The 22,572-nt window shown below is 48.7% G+C and overlaps 1 protein-coding gene across 3 annotated transcripts; it reads left to right on the plus strand.

The window, feature by feature from the left end:
* On the plus strand, window positions 1–19,797 carry ZNF229 (zinc finger protein 229). 3 transcript variants are annotated; one of them, XM_043598662.1, is made up of 3 exons: window positions 1–136; window positions 15,224–15,350; window positions 16,805–19,797. In XM_043598662.1, exons 1-3 carry the CDS (start codon window positions 134–136, stop codon window positions 19,072–19,074), a joined length of 2,400 nt encoding a protein of 799 aa, XP_043454597.1. In that variant the 5' UTR covers window positions 1–133; the 3' UTR covers window positions 19,075–19,797. The 3 variants fall into 3 exon arrangements, with proteins under 3 accessions (XP_043454597.1, XP_043454598.1, XP_043454599.1); XM_043598663.1 differs by lacking the exon at window positions 1–136 and adding an exon at window positions 8,172–9,271; XM_043598664.1 differs by lacking the exon at window positions 1–136 and adding an exon at window positions 14,920–15,069.
* Window positions 19,798–22,572: the final 2,775 nt, after the last annotated feature.

The raw sequence follows: 22,572 nt of genomic DNA on the forward strand, positions 1-22,572 counted from the left end.
TTCTTTACGACACCGTCGGCTCCCTTAAGTAAGAACGCGCACCGCAGAGGGTCCTGGGAAGTGTAGTCCGGGCCCTGCCGAGGCTCCCACTTCCGCTTCCGGCCACCGCAGCACTGCCATAATTTCTTCTGCGATGGTGAGTAGGTTACGGGACGTGGGGCTTTTTGGAGGTCTTCGTTCCCGCCGCAGGGACAAGGGGCCTGGGCTCTAGGATCTGGGGGGAGGGGGCGTGTGGCGGGGGTCAGAGCCGGGAGATTTCGGCAGCTCCGCCTGGCGAAGGAGAGGTTTGAGGAGGCGGACGCACAGAGCATCCCGGGTTGGGATGGGGGGCGGGGCTCGGGCCGGCAGCGCTGGGCGCCCCCAGGCTTGAAAGGAGCAGTTGGAAGTCGGCAGCTATGGCTTTGAGACGGGCATCTCTCGGTTCGGGAGACTCCAATCCAAGTAGTTTTGGATTGGTGATATCTGGAATTCTTTTACGGTAGCCGCACACCTACTTCTGTATGAATTGCAGACTTTTCTGTGAAGTCATTTCTATAAAGAGCTGCAGAAGTTGATTCTTCACGGTCTGTATGTGTTCCCTTGAGAATTATTAAGCGCCGTACAAGCTTTAAGAAATCATTTTGCTGGTGTAGTGATGCTAGCTCTGTTTTTTTGCAGCGCCCGAGCCACATGGTTTGAATTCTATTCTGTCACACAGCGTATGAGAGTCACAGCTCTTAATTCAAACCTTTTGCTTTTAATAGTCGACTTTTAATCCATATTGCATTAATTTTTGTGTATGATTTAAGGAGGGGTACTAAGACTCCAGTTGTTCCAACTCCATACGTTGAAAGGACTCTTCTCATTGATCTGTGTGTTCGTTGTTAAGTCAGTACCACTGTTTCTTGATTACTGTGGCTTTAGAATAAATCTTGAAGTCAGAAAGAATGAGTCCAAATTTTTCCTTCTTTGGTAGGATTCTTTTCTGGCTATTCTAGATTTTCTTCATTACAACGCATATTTTAGAATCAGGGTGTCAAATCTTGCAAGAAGTCTGTTGAGATTTTGATTGAAATTGCATTGGAGAGAACAGGCAACCTTAAGTCTTTAATTGCATGAACGTGGTATATCTTTAGGCATTTAAAAATATTTTGATTTTATTTTTTTTAATGTTTATTTATTTTTGAGAGAGAGAGAGACAGAGTGTGAGCGGGGGAGGGGCAGACAGAGAGGGAGACACAGAATCCAAAGCAGGCTCCAGGCTCCGAGCTTCCGAGCTTCCGAGCAGGGCTTGAACTCACAAACCGTGAGATCATGAGCTGAGCCGAAGTCGGATGCTTAACCGACAGAGCCACCCAGGCGCCCCTAAAAATATTTTTTAACATACAGTACTATGTTAGTTTCAGGTAGATAATGTAATGATTCAACAATACTGTACATTGCTCAGTGCTCATCAAGACAAGAGTGGTCTTGGGGTGCCTTGGTGGCTAAGCGTCTGACTCTTGGTTTTGGCTCAGGTCATGATCTCACCGTTCATGGGGTGGGGCCCTGCATTGAGCTCTGCGCTGACAGCGTGGAGCCTGCCTGGGATTCTTTCTCTCTCTGTCTGTCTCTCTGCCCCTCCTCTCACGCACGCACTCTTAAAATAAATAAATAAACATTAAAAAAAATGGTAAGAGATCTCTTATCCCACCCACCTTCTCTCTGGCAACCACCAGTTTGTTCTCTGTGTTTGAGTCTGGTCTTTTGTCTCTTTTTTTCTTTGTTCATTTTCCCCCCTTTCATTCCACATCTGAGGGAAATCGTATGGTATTTGTCTTTCTCTGATTCATTTCACACCCTCTGGGTCCATCCGTGTTGTTGCAAATGGCAAGATACCATCCTTTTTTATGGCTGAGTAATGCTCCGTTGTATATATATGTATCACATCTTTATTCCTTCATTTGTTGATGGACACTTGGGTGGCTTCCATAATTTGGCTGTTGTAAATAGTGCTGCAGTAAACACAGGGGTGCGTAGGTCTTTTCAAATTAGTGTTTTTGTTTTATTGGAGTAAGTACCCAGTAGTATTACTGGATATTTTACTGGATAATTACTGGATCATAGGGCATTTCTAATTTTAATTTTTTGAGGAACCTCCTTGCTGTTTCCGCAGTGGCTGAACCAGTTTGCATTCCCACCACCAGTGTCCCGAGGTTCCTTTTTCTTCGCATCTTCACCAACACTTGTTATTGCTTGTCTTTTTGATTCTAGCCCTTCTGACAAGGGTAAGGTGGTCTCTCCATCTTGATGTGCATTTTCCTGATGTTTTGTGATGTCGAGCATCGTTTCAGGTATCTGTTGGCCATCTGATGGTCTCCTAGGAGCTACAGTGAATGCAGGCTTGTAGACAAGGCCCACAGTAAGAATGGTGTGGACCCTCTGAGCCCTGTAGGGAGGGAGGTCTCTTTCCTGGGGGTAGGAGTAGATTCCAGGAAGGCTAGATTACATTCAGCTGGTGCTCAGAACTTTCTCCTTGTTGTGTAGCTGGGAATTGTGATAAAATCATGTTATCTCCTGGCTCGTTTTTATTTCATGGCCTTGCTTCTTGGGACTGTGCCTTTCTCAGAGAGAACTGCGTAGAAGAGAAAGGATTAACCCCTGGTCTCTTGACATCAGAGCTCCAGGTGAATAAAAGTTTGGTTTCTTGTTGTTTTATGGCAATGCCAGCTCCCTTCCCAAAGGCCTGCTTTCCTGATCTTCCTTACTCGGCATGACAAATGCCCATTCTGGCCCCTCAGCCGTGGCTGCTTTCCCCCAGAGATGTTTTTTTCCTAAGGGCGGGGGAATTTCCCAGCGACTCTATTTAGTGTATTCTCTCCCTGGCCTGTAGTATTGGTTCGTGTAGCCAGTAAATCACTTAGGCTTACACTGCTTCAGGGCTGTGCTAGCTACAGGGAAGAAATAATTACAGTGACTGTAACGGTTTGCGTTTATTAAGTGCTTATTACATGCCAGTGATGCGGACAGCTTTGGTTGAGTATCCCTGATACCTGGGACAGTGCCTGGCATGTACTAGCCTGTCAGTAAGAATTGATAGTTAATTTTCTCAGTAAGTCATCATTAGTCCCGTGTCACAGAGAAGGACGCTGAGGTGTTATAACCAGAAGTCAGGGCCTTTGCCCTTGCGTGCCCCTCCGTGCTCTTCCCATCCCAGATCTTTGCGTGGCTGATTTATTTTCATGCGGGTCTTGGAGACTGTCCACGACAACCTGATTCATGTTGCGTCTCCCACACCTGCCCCCTGTGTTCTGACCCAGAACGAGAATCTGTCCCGTTCAACTTATTTTCGTCCTTTTGCCCCTTTTGTAATCAGAGATCACCTTATCTGTAAGACCTGTTGACCCGCCAGAACGCAAGCACCATAAGAACAAGCACCTTGCCCATCTTACTTGGTCCTGTGTCCCCAGGGTTTGTTACAGCGTCCGAGACAGAGTGGGACACTGAACGTGTCTTTGTTAAACGAATGGGTGCCTGTGTTCCCGGCTTGGTGGTGGGGTGAGCGAATGACAGCAGTGACAGTCGTTGGCTGAGGATTTTCCGTGTACCACGTACTAGACTCTGAACTTCATTCCAATGGGTATGCCCGTGTACGTGTGTCACAGAGAGAGACTTAATTCTGTCAACTCTGTGAGAAGTACTGTCTTCCCTTAACGGCAGAAAGAACAGGCTCATTCAGAGATTTCTCTCTCTTCTGGTGTTAATGCAGCTACAGAGTGGCTGAGCCAGAACTTAGACCCAGGCCGTGTGACAACCTCGGTGTTAAGGGTCAAGACCAGCAACTTCCCACCCCTGCCTCTCGTCTTGCTAGCTGGATTAAAATGCCATAATTTACCTGTTTTCTTTAAACTTCAACTCCAGACTCGTATTTGACTTCTCCTTTTCTTTTTTTTTTTTTTTAAATTTTTTTTTTTCAACGTTTTTTATTTATTTTTGGGACAGAGAGACAGAGCATGAACGGGGGAGGGGCAGAGAGAGAGGGAGACACAGAATCGGAAACAGGCTCCAGGCTCCGAGCCATCAGCCCAGAGCCCGACGCGGGGCTCGAACTCACGGACCGCGAGATCTTGACCTGGCTGAAGTCGGACGCTTAACCGACGGCGCCACCCAGGCGCCCCTGACTTCTCCTTTTCACCCTCACGTGTCATTATTCGTCTAGTCCTGTCATTTCTACCTTTGCGGCATCCCTTGGTCCCATGACCCCTTTATCCCAGTGCCTTTGGCGCCAGTTGTATTGGTCGTCCTCTTTGTCCAGTGTGAGCTCCATATGGTAAAGGAGTGTATCTTTCCTTAAACCTAAGCACCTGACATAAAAGTAGAACTTCAGTGAATGTGTGCTGTCTTCCCGGCTAGAATGTTAGCTGTTCGCGCGCAGAGTCCTTGCCTGCCCTGATCACCATCGTGTCCCAGCATGCCCTGCATGGTCCTTTGCATGTAATTGATTAAGCGAACAAACTGCAGAACAAAACCATCCCGCTCTGTAGCTGGTCTCAAAAGACCCAGGATCCAAGCGTCAGCAGGTTGAGTTCGCATTAGTCCCATTCTCCCATTGATTTCATTAAAAAAAAATTTTTTTTAATGTTTGTTTATTTTTGAGAGAGAGAGACAGAGCGTGAGCAGGGGAGGGGCAGAGAGAGAGAGGGAGACACAGAATCAGAAGCAGGCTCCAGGCTCTGAGCTGTCAGCACAGAGCCCAACACGGGGCTCGAACTCAAACCGTGATATCATGACCTGAGCTGACATCTGACGCTTAACCGGCTGAGCCACCCAGGCTCCCCCCGCCCCCATTCTCCCATTTAAATATGTGTTGAGTGCTTACCCTGTTGCTTGGAGCTGACTAAAATCCCAGCCCTCACAGAGTTCATACTCTCATGGGTACAGGAAGATAGTAAACAAGAAAAATGGTGGGTTAGATAAGCTTCACAGAGGACAATGAAGCAGGGAAGATGCTTTGGGAGGACTGGCAGAGGGACTTGCAATTGTGTGGGATAACCAGGGATGATTTCACTGACAGGGTGGTGAGTGGGTGAGTAGGGATCCAAAGGAAGAGAGAGGCCTGTGGACGCTGGGGAAACGGAACAGCATTGAAGGCAGGGTCCATTTGAAGAAGTGTGGAGGCCAGAGAGGGTGAGCAGAGTGAGAAAGAGGAAGGATCGGTAGGAAATTGGGTATTGGGAGGTCAGATAGCGTAGGGTCTTTAAGCCTTTTGAAAGGCCTTTGGCGGAGGTTTTGAGTGAGGTGAAGTTCTTGGCCGGAGGAGTGACCTAACTTTATTTGTATTTGTATTGGTATTTTATTGTTTTGGGGAGCGAGAGAGACAGAGTATGAGTGGAGGAGGGGCAGAGAGAGAGGGAGACACAGAATGCGAAGCAGGCCCCAGGCTTTGAGCTGTCAGCACAGAGCCCGACGTGGGGCTCGAACTCACGAACTGCGAGATCATGACCTGAGCTGAAGTCTGACGCTTAACCGACCGAGCCACCCAGGCACCTCTCCACACTTGCTTTAGAGGACAGTCCCTGGGGCAGGGCAGTGCACAAACGGTGGGAGACAGGGAGGCGGTTGCCAGAGCGGGTTGTGCAGAGGCCTGGGACCGATGGCTAGAGGCAAGGTGGAGACGTGAGCTCCTGACTCAGTACAGTACAGGGAGTATCTTAGAGCAGGCACCCTAAGGGTGCGTACGTTCCTACGAACCTGCCCTGTGGCTCGAGTCTCAGGAGAAAGGAGATCAGGCAAAGAGGCAAAAGGAAGGAGCTTATGGTCAGTGTGTTTCTGCTGCCTACTGGCTAGCTCCGGGCCCGTGCCGAGAGTTCTGTTCATCTCTGTGCTCCACACCCCACTGATGAAATTTGCGAAGCGTGTCCAGTGTGCCAGCCCCGTGCAAAATGGAGACCACGAATGAAGGTTGAGGACCGCATTCTCTTGATGACTTAGAGATCTTAACAGGGCAGCTGTGTGAAAGGTGGCAAGCCAGCAGTTTCTACACAATGGTTCTGGGGTCCCGGGGTGACTAATTCAATCTGGTGGTGGCAGAAGGCCTCCCTTACGGAAGGGGTTCTTGAACGCAAGTCCGTGGGCATAATGCAGGGTGATCATGAACCCGAGTGGGAAAAAAAAAAAAATGTGCACCAGTCATACTGGAAATTAGTATTTCCTTTGATTATGAATGCAGGTGACAGACCACAGTAGTATCATCAGCACCGGTGACTCTGTTATTCAGGTAAATCATAGATGTTTTTATATTGTAGTTGGTGTAGATGTTTCAGAATATTACTTATGCTCATTACTTTTTGGAAATTCCAGCAGTTGATTCATTCTTGATACTTAATGTGTAGAAAGAAGCACATCCTTGGTGTTTTATTATTTTTGAACATTGTATTCCGGTATAATTAGCCTTTAAAGTAACCCTGTGTGTTTTATTTTATGCTTTCACAACATCATCCCGAGTAAGAACCCATAAGTATCACCAGGCTGACAAAGGAGGCCATTGAACAGAAAAGGTTACAAACTCTGATTTAGAAGATCTTTGCTAACCTGCATCTTGATTGATAGGACCCTCGAGGACAGGGATTTTTTTCTTCTTTTTCTTTTTTTCTTTTCTTTCTTTCTTTCTTTTGTAATCTCTCCACCTAGTGTGGGGCTCAAACTCACAACCCTGAGATCAAGAGTCTCATGCTCTTCGACTGAGCCAGCCAGGCATCCCGACCACAGGGATTTTTCATCATTTCTTCTGTGAGGCCTACAGTGTTGCATTAGTAAAGCTTTCACACTCCAGATTTTCTTTCACAGAACACAGGTGTCCTGTGTTTGTGGCGTTTGCACCCTTCTGTAGGGCCCTGTGTCTCCCTGTGACACTTCTGCTCAGCCCTCCCCACAGAAACCTCTCAGATTGTCCCCAGCCACCTGCAGCATCCTTGGCTCTGTGGACGGTGAGTCTCTCCAGAGCAGGGACTATACATACAGCGACTCAGTCAGTGTCCGCTGAATGAATGATGGCTATAGGGTGTGAACCGTTCTGGAGACCCAGAGCTTTGGGGCCCAGAAGAAAGGACTCCATAAAGTCAAGTTCCCTCTTGAGCCCACAGGTCCCCGGAGTGCGGGAACCACCCAGGCTGGGGAGCATGCAGGGGAAGGCAGGTCCTTCTGAGCCCAGGTAGCCATCTGACATTCCTTGTCAGAGCTTGGAGAACCTCAAGAATGAAGAAGGCCCAGATCTTCTGCTTCTCTGGCTTAGGAAGATCAGAGGATATATAAAATTGCTGCTGCTCTGGGAAAACCTGGGAGAGGTAACCGTGGAGACTTTGACCTCAAGGCCTAGGGAGAGAGGTTGAGAGTTCATGAAGGGGGTGCAGTGGGGGAGAATCGAGCCGGGTGTGGAGAGAGAAGAAACCAGTTCGTGACGCAGCAGACGTTGCTGAGGTCCAGGTAGAGAGTCTGCAAACACAGGCAGGAGCCCCATCTTCTCATGGCCTTCCTCCTCCTCCCGCAGCTCTCCGTTCTCAAGCCTCAGCTCTTTCCCAGGATGGGGAGGACAGGACAGTTTCAGGTGGGTTGAGATCGCTTTTCTTTCCAGAAATCACACGTCAGGCATCGGAGTGTAAAGATATCTCCCTCCCTTGGTAAAAGGGAGTCGAGGAAACAGTATATTGGGTGAATAATTACAAATGAATCCTTCTCTGCCCGAGTTTATCTCCTCCGTGGGACATTTCTCTGATTCCTTTCCAGGTGTCCTTTTGTCCAGGTGAATACACCCTACAAAAAGTACCCCATGAACAAGGCTAAAAGAGCATATTAGGGGAAAAAACATTTCGTCTACGACAAAATTAGAAATTCTAATGTCTTTATTTTTGACGGGTTCAAAGACCCAAGCATTCTTGTTCAGGAAGGGAGAAAAACAGAAGTACAAATGGCCAACAATTATATGAAAAGTCCGATCAGCTTCTATTAAAGTAATACAGGGGTGCCTGGGTGGCTTAGTCAGTTGAGTGTCTGACTTTGGCTCAGGTCTCATGATCTCACGGTTCATGAGTTCGAGCCCCACATCCGACTCTGTGCTGACGGCTCAAAACCTGGAGCCTGCTTCAAATTCTCTCTCTCTCTCTCTCTCTCTGCCCCTCCCCCACTCATGCTCTGTCTCTCAAAAATAAATCAAAACATTAACAAAAAAAATAAAGTGATACAGATTGAAATGAGATACTGATTTTTTTTTCTTTTCTAGCAGATCAAAGATTTGAAAGGTCACCTCTCACTGTTAGCCAGATGGAGAGATGGTACGTTCACACCATTGAAAGGGGCATTTTTAGTCTTCTTGGAAGTTCTGCACACGTCTGCTCCAATATTTCCTACTCTTAAGAATTCATTCCAAATCAGAGCGAGTATTCAAAGACTGATCATTGCAACGTTGTTCGTAACAGCAAAAAAAAAAAAAAGAAAAAAACCGTGGGGTGGACTCCATGTCCGTCCATTGGATTGATGTTGGATTGATGGACTGTTATCATTTTGTTTCTTCTCACGTCCAGGTCCTTTGCCGCTGTCAAATGAGGTCACAAGCGGATGAAAATATCAGGACATGAAAAGACGCGCTCGCTCTCTCTCTCACATACACACACACCGTAGATCTGTGCACATGTGTTAACTCATTTTTCCTTTGGGTTGCAAGAAAAAGAAAGCAGTTTGCAAAATTTTAAGTACGTGCTCTTTTCGGCGCGTGCAAAATTATTTTACAAAGCTTCCTTTTTTTACGAAAAGACGTTATGGAAAAATTCGGAAGGTTTGAGTTACTTCCTTACTGTACGCTTTAATTGTAAATGTTATTGGGGAACTTCCCGCCACGAGGGCTGAAGAAATTAACACGGTTCTACTTCCCACCAGCCCCTGGTATGATCCTGTCGTTACCGTCATCACCTTCTGACGGTTGTCACCACCGATTCCCACAGTGAGCTTGTGTCAGTTCTCTCCGCCACCGGTCTTTGTCCGGTCATTGTCCGCCACCTGTCTCTGGTTTCTGTAGTCCTGGCGTCACTGACTTGCCTGTTGGCTGGCTCAGCGTCATTCCACGATTTGCTTTTCCCAAAGAAGACTTGCGGATCGGATGCCGTCTCCGCTGACCGTTTCTGTGCTGAACAATGTCTGTGCCTTTAGGCGAACGGAATTTGCGGATGGCACGTTGGCGAAGCTGAAGAGTCTTCATTCATACTTTCGGAACTGGCATTAAGTCTCATGCTGGTCTTTCTCTCCCTTCTCCGTTCACCTTCTGGTGAGCAAAGCTTATGCTTATTTATTGGTTAGTTTAGCGCTTTTTCTCAGAAAGGTCTGTTGTGTTTATACATGGCATCTTGGCCGAGCGTCATTTTCAAGGATCACACGTTTATCGCCTTTGCTCTGCGATCTTCTGGCGTTAATTCTCTCTCTGCCTGGATGTCTGTCTGCCGTTACTGTCATTTTATTCATGTGGTCCTGCCGGAACTCCCATTACTGAAGGTGTAACTTCCAGATCTATCTTCCCTGTTCTTAAACTTCTCTTCTTCGGAATTTTCTGTCACCTTCCAGGAGGCTGCTCTGTTTTCCAGTTCACCGGCTTGTGCTTCAGTGATGTTCATTCTGCTGGTTGGCTCATCTCTTGAGGTTTTATTTTCCCCTAATCGTAGGAGTGGGTTTTTTTGGTCACGCTTCTAAAAATTCTGATTAATTTTCTTTTTGGCAAGTTTCCCCCCCCCCCCAGGCTATATATCAGTACTAAACATTTTTGCTAATCTGATGGAGGAGGGTATGTGGCCAAGACCTATGTATTTTGTAGTTCCTCACACAGTAGGTGCGTGATAAGCATGTTTCATATATTTATTTGCTGCTGTATTTTCTCACCTATAAATTGCTTATGAAATGCTTTTGTCCATTTTTCATTAATGACAGGAGCTCTTTCAAGAGTAGGGTTGTTAACTCATGCCCATCAAAAGTGTTAAAGTTACTTTCTCTCAATTTTTACTTTCTGAATGGTGAGTTGACCATAAAGAAGTGTAAAATTTGTACACAGTTAAATGATTTGTTAGTACCCTTTTGAAAATATGGCTCCATACCTAGCTGCAAAAGGCCTTACCCATTCTAAGCTTAATCAGAAAGGCACCTAAATGGGGGCGTCTGGGTGGCTCAGTCGGTTAAGCGTCTGACTTCAGCTAAGGTCATGATCTTGTGGCTTGTAGGTTCGAACCCCATGTCAGGCTCTGTGCTGGCAGCTCGGAGCCTGGAGCCTGCTTTAGATTCTGCGTCTCCCTCTCTCTGCCGCTTCCCCAGCTCACACCCTGTCTCTGTCTCTCAAAATTAAACATTAAAAAAACAATTTTTTTAATTAAAAAAAAAAAGGCACCTAAATGGGTTTTTATTTAGATTAAAAACGTTTTAATCTCTAAAATGATTATAACTGGTTTTTGTAAGTGGCCTAAGGTTGACATTTAATGTCATTTTCTTCAAGATGGATAGCCAGTCAGGACCGTGCCATTTATTAATCATTCATCTGTAGGTCAACTGAAATGCTGACTTTATCATTTATATATTTTTGTATATGTTTATGTATATGTATGTGTATATATGTATATAAACATATATATTTAGTAGGTGTGTATGGGGATGCCTGGGTGGCTCAGTTGGTTAAGCGCCTGACTCTTAATTTTTTTTTTTTTTCAACGTTTATTTATTTATTTGGGACAGAGACAGACAGAGCATGAACGGGGGAGGGGCAGAGAGAGAGGGAGACACAGAATCGGAAACAGGCTCCAGGCTCTGAGCCATCAGCCCAGAGTCTGACGCGGGGCTCGAACTCACGGACCGCGAGATCGTGACCTGGCTGAAGTCGGACGCTTAACCGACTGCGCCACCCAGGTGCCCCTTTTTTATTTATTTATTTATTTATTTATTTTTTTCTGACTCTTGATTTCAGCTCAGGTCATTATCTCGCAGTTTGTGAGTTTGAACCCCATGTCAGGCTCTGCCCTGCTTCAGATTCTTTCTCTCTCCCTTTCTCTCTGCCTGCTTGTGTGCTCTCTCTTTCTCCCCTGCCCGTGTGCTTTCTCTCTCTCTCAAAATAAACAAACAGTAAAAAAGTTAAAAAAAAAAATAGGTGTGTGCGTTATACATGTGGAGAAAGAGAAAGAAAAATGACAGTTGACTTAGCTTTCATAGGACGTGACCATTCCTGTATACTGTACCCTGCTCTACTGAGTTGTATGTCTCTGTGTTGTTTTACTATTTATATTGAGCATGTACCTCTGAGGTTCAAAAGTTAGTCTTTCTCTCTTCATTCAGCAAACGTTTGTTGCACACCTACTATGGGCCAAACATTATTCTAAGCCCTGGTGATACATCAGAGAGCAAAACAGATACCACCCCTGCCTTCATGGGGCTGGCCTTCTAGAAGGGGGAGACCGGTAGTAACGGGTTAAACACAAGATGAGGGCTCTGAAGTATCTTGAGGGACGGAGGCAGGATGAACTGGGAGGAGGTCTGTGCGATCATCCAAGCGGAGGACGATGACGAGTCACATTAGAGAGGTAGAAGTAGTTATAGGGAGAAGCTTGAAGTATACTTTGGAATAATACGTGGCAGAATTTTTTTTAAGTTTATTTTTATTTATTTTGAGAGAGAAAGAGAGGAGAGCGAGAGAATCCCAAGCAGGCTTCGCGTCGCCAGCACAGAGGCTGACGCGGGGCTCGAACTCACGAACCGTGCTATTGTGACCTGAGCTGAAGTCAAGAGTCAGACACTTAACTGACTGAGCCACCCAGGCGCCCCATGAATTTTTTTTTTTTTTTTTTTTTTTTAATGAATCAGATGTAAGAAATGAGGAAAAGGAAAGAATCCAGGCGATGCCTTTAAGGCAGATGGCACTTGCGTTTGCCCACGTCAGAGAGACGAGAAGGGAAGTATTTGGGAGGAAAGACTCCCTTCCAGTTGGGCTGGTTTTGCTTCGCGATACCTTTTAGGCGTCCAGGCGGCAGGCGGAGTGGGCAGGGCTCAGTGCAGAAGGCAGGACTGGTTGTAAAGATTCGGGGGTTAGCGGCAGGGCCACAACTGTGTAATTGTCACATCGGCTGCCTCTGGCCCGACGTTTCTCCCCTGTGACGCTGCCTCTGGTCTTGGGATCGATCTGGGATTCTGCTCGGAAATGTGCTGTGTTGGTGGCGCTCTCCCTCCCGAGTGGGGAGGTGGGTTCCTCTGGTCTGGCGCCTCCAAGCTCATTTGGGCGGCGGTAGGGCTGGGTGGTTTCAGCGTCGTTACTCGGGCTGCCCGAGTCCAGTCCCGACTCAGGCTTCCGAAGCGTATGTTGTTCGACACGTAGCATTCGCTTTCTGAGCCCCGTTTTCTCGTCGGTGAAATGGAGATAGCAACAGTAACTACCTTGTGAGCAGTTACCGGTAAGAGAGCAGACAAGAGAGCATTCCTGGTGCTCCAGAAAGTTCTCGCTTTCTGTGAGTTTTGTGAGGGTTCAGTGAGATAAACCACGTAAAGATACGTAGGCTAGAGCCTGCCTTACAGTGATTTTTCTGCAAATTATCTGCTTTATACACGCATTTCTGGCCCCCTGGTGACACACAGGTTGGCCCGTATAGGACAGTTGTTAAAGTTAAAGTACAGGGGCTCTGGAACTAGACTCTGTGTGCTCATGTTGTAGTTTGAACTCGAACCCTGTCTCTTACTGGCTGTGTAGCCATGGCCAAGTTCCCTCACCTCCTGGTTCAGGGCTCCCCGAGACCACGCCCATGTTCAGAGATCTGCCGGGACCCATGGAGTCCAGTGTGTAGTTCTTTGCGTGGCTGAGATTTGTCACAGAACACACCCGGTTGCACCCTGCTTCCTCCAGACTTCACTCCACATGCTCTTTCCCTCAGCTGATTTTTTTAAAGTGATTTATTTACTTATTTTTGAGAGAGAGAGAGAGAGAGAGAAAATGAACAAGTGGGGGAGGGGCAAAGAGAGAAGAAGACAAGAATCTGATGCCAGCTCCGGGCTCTGAGCCGTCAGCACAGAGCCCCGCATGGGGCTCGAACCCACAGACTGTGAGATCGTGACCTGAGCCGAGTCGGATGCTTAGCCCACTGAGCCACCCACGTGCCCCATGATTTTGCTTTGTTTTTTTAACCATACTAAGCGCAAGCTGTGAGTATGACTATGTACTCAGTCCTGTGAGTCCTTCTGGCGAATCATAGAACTTGGAAGGGACCTCGGGGACTGTGGGCACAAGCCCCACAGAGGCAGGGCTGTTATTTTCTTCGTTATGTCTGGAATTCCTGTGTCTAATACTGTTTTATAGGTACTGAACATTTATGGAATGAGTCATATATAGACATGCATGCATTAAACCTTACTATGGGGGCACCTGGATGGCTCACTTAAGTGTGTGACTTCAGCTCAGGTCATGATGTCATGGTTTCGTGGGTTCGAGCCCCCATCGGGCTCCATACTGATGGCATGGAACCTGCTTGGGATTCTCTCTCCCCCCGCCCCACCTCTCTCTGCCCTTCCCCCGTTCTCTCTCTATCTCTTTTTCTCAAAATAAATAAATAAGCTGAAAAAAAAAAAAAAAAGGAAAACTTACTACTAAAGCTACTTTGCCTTCCTTCTTAAAAATGAACCCATGAATTTTTTTTTTTCTAAGTTAAATATGTATACGGGCACCTGGGTGCCTGGCTCAGTCAATTAAGCCTCTGACTTTGGCTCAGGTCATGATCTCACAGTTCGTGAGTTCAAGCCCCACATTGGGCTCTGTCCTGACAGCTCAGAAATCGGAGCCTGCCTCGGATTCTGTGTCTCCCTCCCTCTCTCTCTGCTCTCCCCCACTTGCACTCTGTCTGTCTGTCTGTCTGTCTCTCTCTCAAAAATAGTACAAAAAAATTTCTTTTTTAAGTTATGTATAGAATCACAGCTCAAGTTGTACTTCGTAAGACCTTGTTACAGGTATTCCTGGGACAGGCTGCAGGCAAAGTGGAATTTGAAGTCCCTCATACGCAATTGTCTCCCTCTTCAGAAGGACGGCGAGTATCACGATACAGTTGATTGCTGTGTTTCACTGTGTTTACAACGCCGCTGTCTTCCTCAGTGGACTAGAGCAATTTGCTCGAAGGCCGTGGGCCACGGTTCATAACTGAGGATGACACACCATGACGTGAAACTCCACCGCTGCTTCAGAGGCCTCCTCTGGCTGGGGACATGGTCGCATAAACACCCGTTGGTTGCTTCTGACAGGTGCTGACATGGAAACCCGTAAAAGGCGTGTGTGTGTGTGGAGGGGGTGGGGGGCAGGGGCGGCAAAGAGCAGGATTTGTCCCACTGCTGATGGAGGGGCGAGGGGCTGGTTGGTGAAGAACCGAGGAGGTGATCTGGAGGTGTGTGCAGATGTGGGCACTCTTAACATCAGGCACTGTTGAAACAGCCATTTTGGAGGAAAAGTTGGTATTCTGTAAGTGAGAGTCAAGGCACCCCTGGGTGGCTCAGTCAGTTAAGCATCTAGCTCTTGGTTTCGGCTCCGGTCAGGGTCTCACGGTTTCATGAGTTCAAGCCTCTCATTAGGCTCTGCGCCAGCAGCATGGAACCCACTTGGGATTCTCTCTCTCCCTCGCTCTCTGCCCCTCCCCCACTTGTGCTGTCTCCGTCTCTCTCAAAATGAATAAATACACTTAAAAAAAAAAAACAACTTGAGGGGCACCTGGGTGGCTCAGTCGGTAGGGCGTCCCGACTTCGACTCAGGTCATGATCTCGCAGTTTGCGGGTTCGAGCCCCACGTTGGGCTCTGTGCTGACAGCTCAGAGCCTCGAGTCTGCTTCAGAGTCTGTATCTCCCTGTCTTTCTGCCCTTCCTCTACTTGTGCTCTGTCTTTCTCTCTCTCTCTCTCTCTCTCTCAGAAATAAATGTGAAAAAATTTTTTTTTAAAACTTATAAAAAAATGGTAAAATGGACAGACCACATGATGGAAGCATTGTAGCTCCATGGAATTGCCCTCTGAAGTGCTCACACTGAGCGAAGAATGTTTGTTGCTTTGCTCTGTGGATAACCACGGAAGATCAGTTGGTAAGAACCTACATTGTTGGCATCAGACATTAACAAAACCTGATTTGACTCGTCAGACCGAGCAACTGCCTGCGTGCTTGTCTACCCTTCTTAGTGACGCCGAGTTTGCCTTTCAGCTGGTACGTGTTTGTGTTAATGGTGTCTCGCATTTTAGGAGCCATTGACCTTCAAGGATGTGGCTGTGGTCTTCACCGAGGAGGAGCTGAGGCTTCTAGACCCCACCCAGAGGAAGCTGTACCGAGATGTGATGCTGGAGAACTTCCAGAACCTGCTCTCTCTGGGTAAGGGGAATGTCTGGGTAATCCACACTTACCTTGATTGGAATGTTCTTGTTCCCGGGGAACTTGAAAGATCAGGACTACATTTTTTGATCATTTTTTGCACCTCACAAATGAGCCTAAGGCTTGGATTTTCAGGGCAACAACCTTTCAAACCTGATAAGGCACCTCCATGGAACAAGGTAGAGAGACTTGGGTAACAGAGAAACTCCCGAGAGATGCACGCCCGGGCAAGAACCATGCAGCCTGGGGTCTGACGCAGGCAGGGGTGGGGTGAACTTGTCATGCAGAGGCCCCTTCTGACCTTGATCTTGCCTGTGGACACTTGTACTATGGTAGGTGATTGTTCTCCGACCTCATTTCCGCTCCTCGGTCCCCACCTTCACATGGATTCTTCATGCTTTTCAGAGAGTAACATATCCAGAGTGACTGAGGGGTCCCTGGACTTTCCTCCCTTTGCTAGAAACAGCCGGTCAGCATTAAGACAAGCCAGTGGCAGAGAGACTCTTCCAGCATATTGAGAGTCCACTGATGGATTTCTCATTTGTCTCCAATATCCTACAAGTCCTCGGGTATGAACAGATTTGTGTTATTCTGGCCCATGATGATAAGAATTGCCAATAAGGAATATCAAAAAGCATGGGCAGATTTCTTTAACGTTGAACTGCGTGGTAAACGTGATGGTTTGATGGCTTGCAGTTGGTGACAGAGAGAAGCTGAACATGTTTATGCCTCTGTGCCCTGTCAGTATCATGTGGATTCCTATTCGATACGCTTCTGGAAGCCGGGACACAGCTGGTGCACTTTGGAGGATTTGGTGCTTTGTTTCTCCCCCGAGTTCAGCTCACACGTGCTCACAGATTCACTCTGGGAGGCAGTGCTCAGTATGGCTCTGAAACCAGACTTCCCTGTTTGACTCCCTGCCCCCCCCCCCCCCTTCGGCACCGCATGGTGGAGTGACTTCACTGGGTCACTCACCCTCTCTGTGCCCTGGATCCCTCATCCGTTAAACAAAAATGATAAGAGTTCCCCCCTCAGTGTTATTCTGAGGGTTAAGTGAGTTAATCGGTGTATATCGTCAGCACCGTAGGAAGCATCGTAATAATGTTGGATATTATTGTTATGAACGACAACATTAAGCGGAGAAGTGAATCTCCTCTGTAGGAATCTGTTTGGAATTTCTTTCTCGCTTGGGCAACTAGATGAGATGCAGTTCATTGCTAGTAGGGTCATTTAATGTCTGGCTACGAAGCTTATTAATAGGAACCTCTTCTTTTTTTTTTTTTTTTTTTCTTCCAGATACAAAAGAAGTGCCTTGGTAGTTATGATACACACAGGTGGATTTTGCTCCAGGCCGTTACTGGTCCGGGCCTGAAAGCCTGACTTGGCTTGAGATCCCTGAGCCATGAGCCATTCTTGTACTTGTTCTCATCTCTGAACTGTCTTTCACCCCACAGGAGACAAGAATGAAAAGGATCTGGAGTATATTCAAGAAAGGGAACTTAAGTGCCTTTCCTACAGAGAGCTGTGCTACTGGAAAATCGGGGAACAGGCGGCTGGTGAATTAACTGGGAGTCAAGACCGTAGAGTGAATCTTCAAGGGAAGGATTTCCAGTTCTCGGAGGACCCTTCTCCCTGCCAGGGGTGGGAAGCAGCATCTCCTCGGGGTTCGCAAATTGACAGTCTGGCCGGCGGTCTTCAAGGACCCATCAGTTCGGACAATCAAGCGTTTCCACCCTGGAAAGCTATAAGACCGGTGTCCGTTCAAGAATCTTGGATGAAGGCCTTTGTGAACGAGTCGTGGAATGTTCTGGAAAGGTGTAAAAAACTTGACACGCAGGGTACAACGTATCAACCCGAGTGGGACGGTTTCGGCTTCCGCTGGGTATCACGTTGTCACGATGACCGCAGGTTACCGGAAAGAGAGAGACCGTGTGATCGCGAGCGCTGTGGAAGAGACGGCCTGAAAAAGTCAACCCTCCGTCACCCTGCCCCGGAAGAGGATGACCGGAGAAGCGGCGAACGCGGAGACGGCCTCCGGGGCGCCTTGCACCTTCCCGCCCAGCCCAGAGCTCCCTGGAAAGAGAAAGCCCGCAGATATCCCGAGGGTGGTACGGGCTTGAGGCAGACCGCCCACCTCGAGAGGCCCCAGAGGACCCCCACGGACGAGAAACCCTCCAAGGGTGAGGAGCGCGCCCGGGGCCTCCGGCAGAACGCGCGCGGTCCCAGCCGGCCCCGGGCCCCCGCCGGGGAGATGCCCTACCGATGCGACGTGTGCGGGAAGGGCTTCCGGTATCAGTCGATTCTGCTCATCCACCAGGGCGTGCACACGGGAAAGAAGCCCTACGCGTGTGAGGAGTGCGGGAAGGCCTTCGGCCGAAGCTCAAACCTGCTCGTCCACCAGCGGGTCCACACCGGGGAGAAGCCCTACAAGTGCGGCGAGTGCGGGAAGGGCTTCAGCTACAGCTCGGTGCTGCAGGTGCACCGGCGGCTGCACACGGGCGAGAAGCCCTACGCGTGCGGCGAGTGCGGCAAGGGCTTCTACGCCAAGTCCGCGCTCCACAAGCACCGGCACGCGCACCCGGGGGAGAAGCCCTTCGGCTGCGGCGCCCAGTGCGGGAAGGGCTTCTCGTGCGGCTCCCACCCGAGCAGCCACCAGAAGGCGCACGCGGGCCAGAAGCCCTACCGGTGCGACCAGTGCGACAAGGGTTTCAGCTACAACTCGTACCTCCGGGCCCACCAGCGGGTTCACACGGGGCAGCGCCTCTTCGACTGCGACGTGTGCGGGAAGAGCTTCAGCTACAGCTCGGGGCTGCTCCGGCACCAGAGGCTGCACACGGGGGAGAAGCCCTACAAGTGCGAGTGCGGGAAGGGCTTCGGCCGGAGCTCGGACCTCCACGTCCACCAGCGGGTCCACACCGGGGAGAAGCCCTACAAGTGCGGCGAGTGCGGGAAGGGCTTCCGGCGCAATTCGGACCTCCACAGTCACCAGAGGGTCCACACCGGGGAGAGGCCGTTCGTGTGCGACGCGTGCGGGAAGGGCTTCATTTACAGCTCCGACCTCCTCATCCACCAGAGGACCCACACCGGCGAGAAGCCCTACAAGTGTGCCGAGTGCGGCAAAGGCTTCAGTTACAGCTCGGGGCTGCTCATCCACCAGAGGGTCCACACCGGCGAGAAGCCCTACAAGTGCGAAGCGTGCGGGAAGGGTTTCCGGTGCACGTCAAGCCTCTACAAACATCAGCGGATCCACACGGGGAAGAAGCCGTACACGTGTGATCAGTGTGGCAAGGGCTTCAGTTACGGCTCAAATCTTCGCACCCACCAGAGACTGCACACGGGGGAGAAGCCCTACACGTGTTACGAATGTGGCAAGGGCTTCAGGTACGGCTCCGGTCTCCTCAGTCACAAGAGGGTGCACACCGGAGAGAAGCCCTACAGATGCGACGTGTGTGGGAAGGGCTACAGTCAGAGCTCACATCTCCAAGGCCACCAGAGGGTCCACACCGGCGAGAAGCCCTACAGATGCGAGGAGTGCGGGAAGGGCTTTGGGCGAAGCTCCTGTCTTCACGTCCACCAGAGGGTCCACACCGGCGAGAAGCCCTACAAGTGCGGGGAGTGCGGGAAGGGCTTCAGTTACAGCTCGGGGCTGCGGAATCATCAGCGAGCGCACGCCGGCGAGAAACCGGAGAAGCAGACACGCGCTGAGGCAGAACTCAGAACTTGACGCCCGTCTGAGCGCCGCCGCAGGAGGAAGGCTTTGCGAACGGGATGCGCAGGGAGGGCTCCGGTGGAGGGTGACCCATCACAGCAGTTGGCCTGCCCCGGAAGGGAAGGGACGATCCGGCAGGTTGATAGATGAGAAAAGCACTTGCGTGGCGAACTTTGCTCTCCAAGGGTCTGTCCCCCAGAGGACTGTCCTTGAAGTACGGGCGGGGCCTCGGTAAAAATCGCCGCTCTCATCAGAGTCGGCCCAGGAGGGAGCTTTTTACGAATGACATAGGAGTGTGTCCGAGGAGCAGACTGTGAACGTGGATTCCTTGCTGGGGGGCGGTGGGGGGGGGGGGGGGAATACCTACACATGGGACAAATGTCAGAGAAAGTCATCACCTTACTAAATCCAACATCGTGCGTACCTTTTAGAAGATGGTTTCTACAAAAATGGAGAGATGATGTGCACGTTGGTGAGGGCAAGTCACTTTCAGAAGGCTGGGAACAGTTAGAGAGTCCGCCTCTTGGCAGGTGTATCTCCACGTGATGTATCGCCATCATGTTTTTATCATGCTGGGGTGAATGTGTTTTATCTCCTAGAGATACACCGCTCTCCTAGACAGGCCGTGCTGTATGGCAGGACCATTGCATTTTATCAAGTTTTAAAAACACAGTCCGACTGGCATTGCATTGAATTTATTGGTTAATTTATTGCTATCACGAATATTTCTGCCCCGTTCGTTTCGTTTCCTCGTGTTTTTAAAGATACATATTAGAGCATTTAAAAAAACCCCAGAAATACCCCTTTAACTTGTCAGAACAGAACATAGAGTCACCAAAGCCACCATCGGTGGGACCTGTGGAAATAGGCACTCGTGAATATACTGGTAGGAGTGAAAAGAAGTAGTCTTTTTTTGGAAAGCATTTGTCAGTGTATCGAGTCCAATTTGTATAACCTTTGAAGTGGCAACGAGGGTGTAGTCATTGATAGTTGGGAGATGGTTGCACATGTGGAAAAAGATGTATGTCTCCAGCTGAGTTTCTTAGAGTTTTCTTACTATAGCAAAAAAAAAAAAAAAAAAAAAAAAAAAAAAAAAAAAAAAAAAAATACTCCAAGTATAACAAATAAAGGCACATGTAAATGAGCGAAAACCACTAAAAATATTCAGTGCCTACAGTGGCATTGAAGGTTGCCCACACACTATTTTGTGAGTCAGGAGAGTTGTGGAACAATTTTAGTATGACTCCCATTTTGTTGGTATGTTTTCGTGTGTGTATGTTTAGAGAGAGAGAAAAGAAAAAAGTGTGAAAGGTTAGTATGATAACTGCATATCTCTAGCAAGTGGGATGCGGGGTATGTAATACATTCATGTACTTTTATGCATTTTACTTTTCCACGAAGAGTATATATCAGTTTTATAACGATAGTAAAGCTATTTTTTAAAAAAATGAGTCTGGTGGAACAGTGCCTTATGGTCAAAGATCCCTGTTACAACCTCTATACTTTTTTTTCTTTTTTTTTTTTGGCTTTTTCTACTGTTTACTTAGCACCTAGTACCAAATATAAAGTATACAAATGAACTGAGAAATTTGTGATTTAGATACTTTCAGAGGCTGCATAATTTTTTTTGGCTTGGGCAGAAACGAGGTGATCTGGAGAACCGGGAGGAGCTGTGGTGCTCCAGTCTGCATCCTGACCCTCTGGGACCAGTGAGCCCCCAAGCCTGGCTTCGCAGAGGGCATTCCCGGGAGTCTGACTTCTTCATCCGGGAGGCTCGAGACCTGGGGCACAGTCCAGGTTGAGCTCCTCTCTGCTGCCTGGGCTACTAGACAAAGAACGTCCGGGAGGTGGGCGAGGGGCACCTTCTATCTAAGCGAATAGTTAGCATGTCTGGGAGTCGAGCAGAGTGCAATGGTTAGCTTTCAGAAGGGGGCTTGAAGAAATCTCCAGTATTTTATGGAACAGCAGCAGGGTGATTCCTTCCAATCGTGGGGTGGGTTTTAGAGCCAAAGAGCCAGTGTAGACGCCATTCCTACACCTCAGACCTTCAACGTTTGTGGTCGAAGAGTTCAACTCGCTTACTGGCTTTCCAAAGGAGGACCTCAGATTCTTAAAATTGGGCAGCACATCCCCCGTGTTCTGGAACTGGCTGTCAGATGCTGCCTGCAGCTACAGTCTGCTGAATGCCTGACCAGGGCTTAAAGGATCTGCTTCCAAGATGGCTCTGGGCACAAAAGAGCCTTGAACAGGAGGCCTCAGTTCCTCAGTGGCTGTTGAAAAAGGTCTAAGATCCTCACCGCACGGGCTTCTGTACAGGACTGCCTGAGAGCCCTCATGACAGGGCAACAGACTTCCCTCAGAGCAAGTGAGCAGAGGGGAGAGAGCAAGCAAGAAGCCACAGTGCCTTTTTTGACCCTGAAATCGCCATCACTTCTGCTCTCTTCTGTTCCATCGGAGCCACTCGTTTATGGGAAGGGGCAGTAGGCGTCCTGGAAGGAGGACCAGAGAATTCGTGGATGTGTCTTGAAACTACCATACCTACTAACAAGCGTGGGAGAATCACACGGTTGGAATGGTTGTGGCAGCAGTCAACTTTTGTAGATGTGCCCTGATCATTCTACCTGCTGGAGGCTGGCCTTGAGATGCCACTGGGTTGCCTTACCCAGCTTACCCAGCTGCCAATCGGCTGCTGGTATTTCAGTGGCAGCAAGGGCTACAAGAGAGTCAAGGGCAGTGCTGTAACCGCTATGGATTGGTTTGCGTTGGGTGTAAAAGCGCGGTGCTTTCCATGCAAAATCAGCAGCGAGTGAAGTGAGGTGTTACTCTGTTGTCATTCTTTGAATGTCATATGGCAGAAAGGTTAATGCAAGTTTCGGGGCGGTTGGAGAGTTGTGAGAGCACCATCTGCAGAGTGGAGTCAGCGATGGAAGGATCGGTAGCATACCAAGAATGATGTTGAACGAGTTGGCTCTAACGGAAGTGGGTTGGTTGGGGAGACGAGTCTGGTATAGAGTATAAAGCGTATTGTGACAGTAAGGCTGTGTCCTAGCAACACGTTGACATGTGGTCATTTCATAAGGTGGAGTCGGAGATTTAAGCTACCTATCCCCAAGCAGCTTTTGTGGGTCCAGACGAGGTGTAACTGTTCCTCAGAACAGTCGTTAGCCTGAATGTAAATGTTTCAGGTATAAAACGCAGCCTAGTATTATTCCATCACCAGATGGAGAAGAAAGCATGCCAATTTGGTGAGGTAATCTACCAGCACCCACTAGGATGAGGTGATAGGATAGCAGGTCAGACATTCACACACTTGGGAGATCTCCTGCATCCAGCTGTGTTGCTCACAGCACTGAAAACACCTAAGCCTGTTGTTGCCTTGGACCCCAGGGTCCCGGTGTAACACGGTGTCATGCAATTTGGCCGTCAGGAGTACATGCATATCATCTTTATCTCTTGAATTGTTACTTCTGACTGAAATTTGATGAATCGAGAGGTACTGTGTGTCAGGCACTG

The sequence above is a fragment of the Prionailurus bengalensis genome, chromosome E2, assembly GCF_016509475.1.
Source record: "Prionailurus bengalensis isolate Pbe53 chromosome E2, Fcat_Pben_1.1_paternal_pri, whole genome shotgun sequence".
Classification (NCBI taxonomy): domain Eukaryota; kingdom Metazoa; phylum Chordata; class Mammalia; order Carnivora; family Felidae; genus Prionailurus; species Prionailurus bengalensis.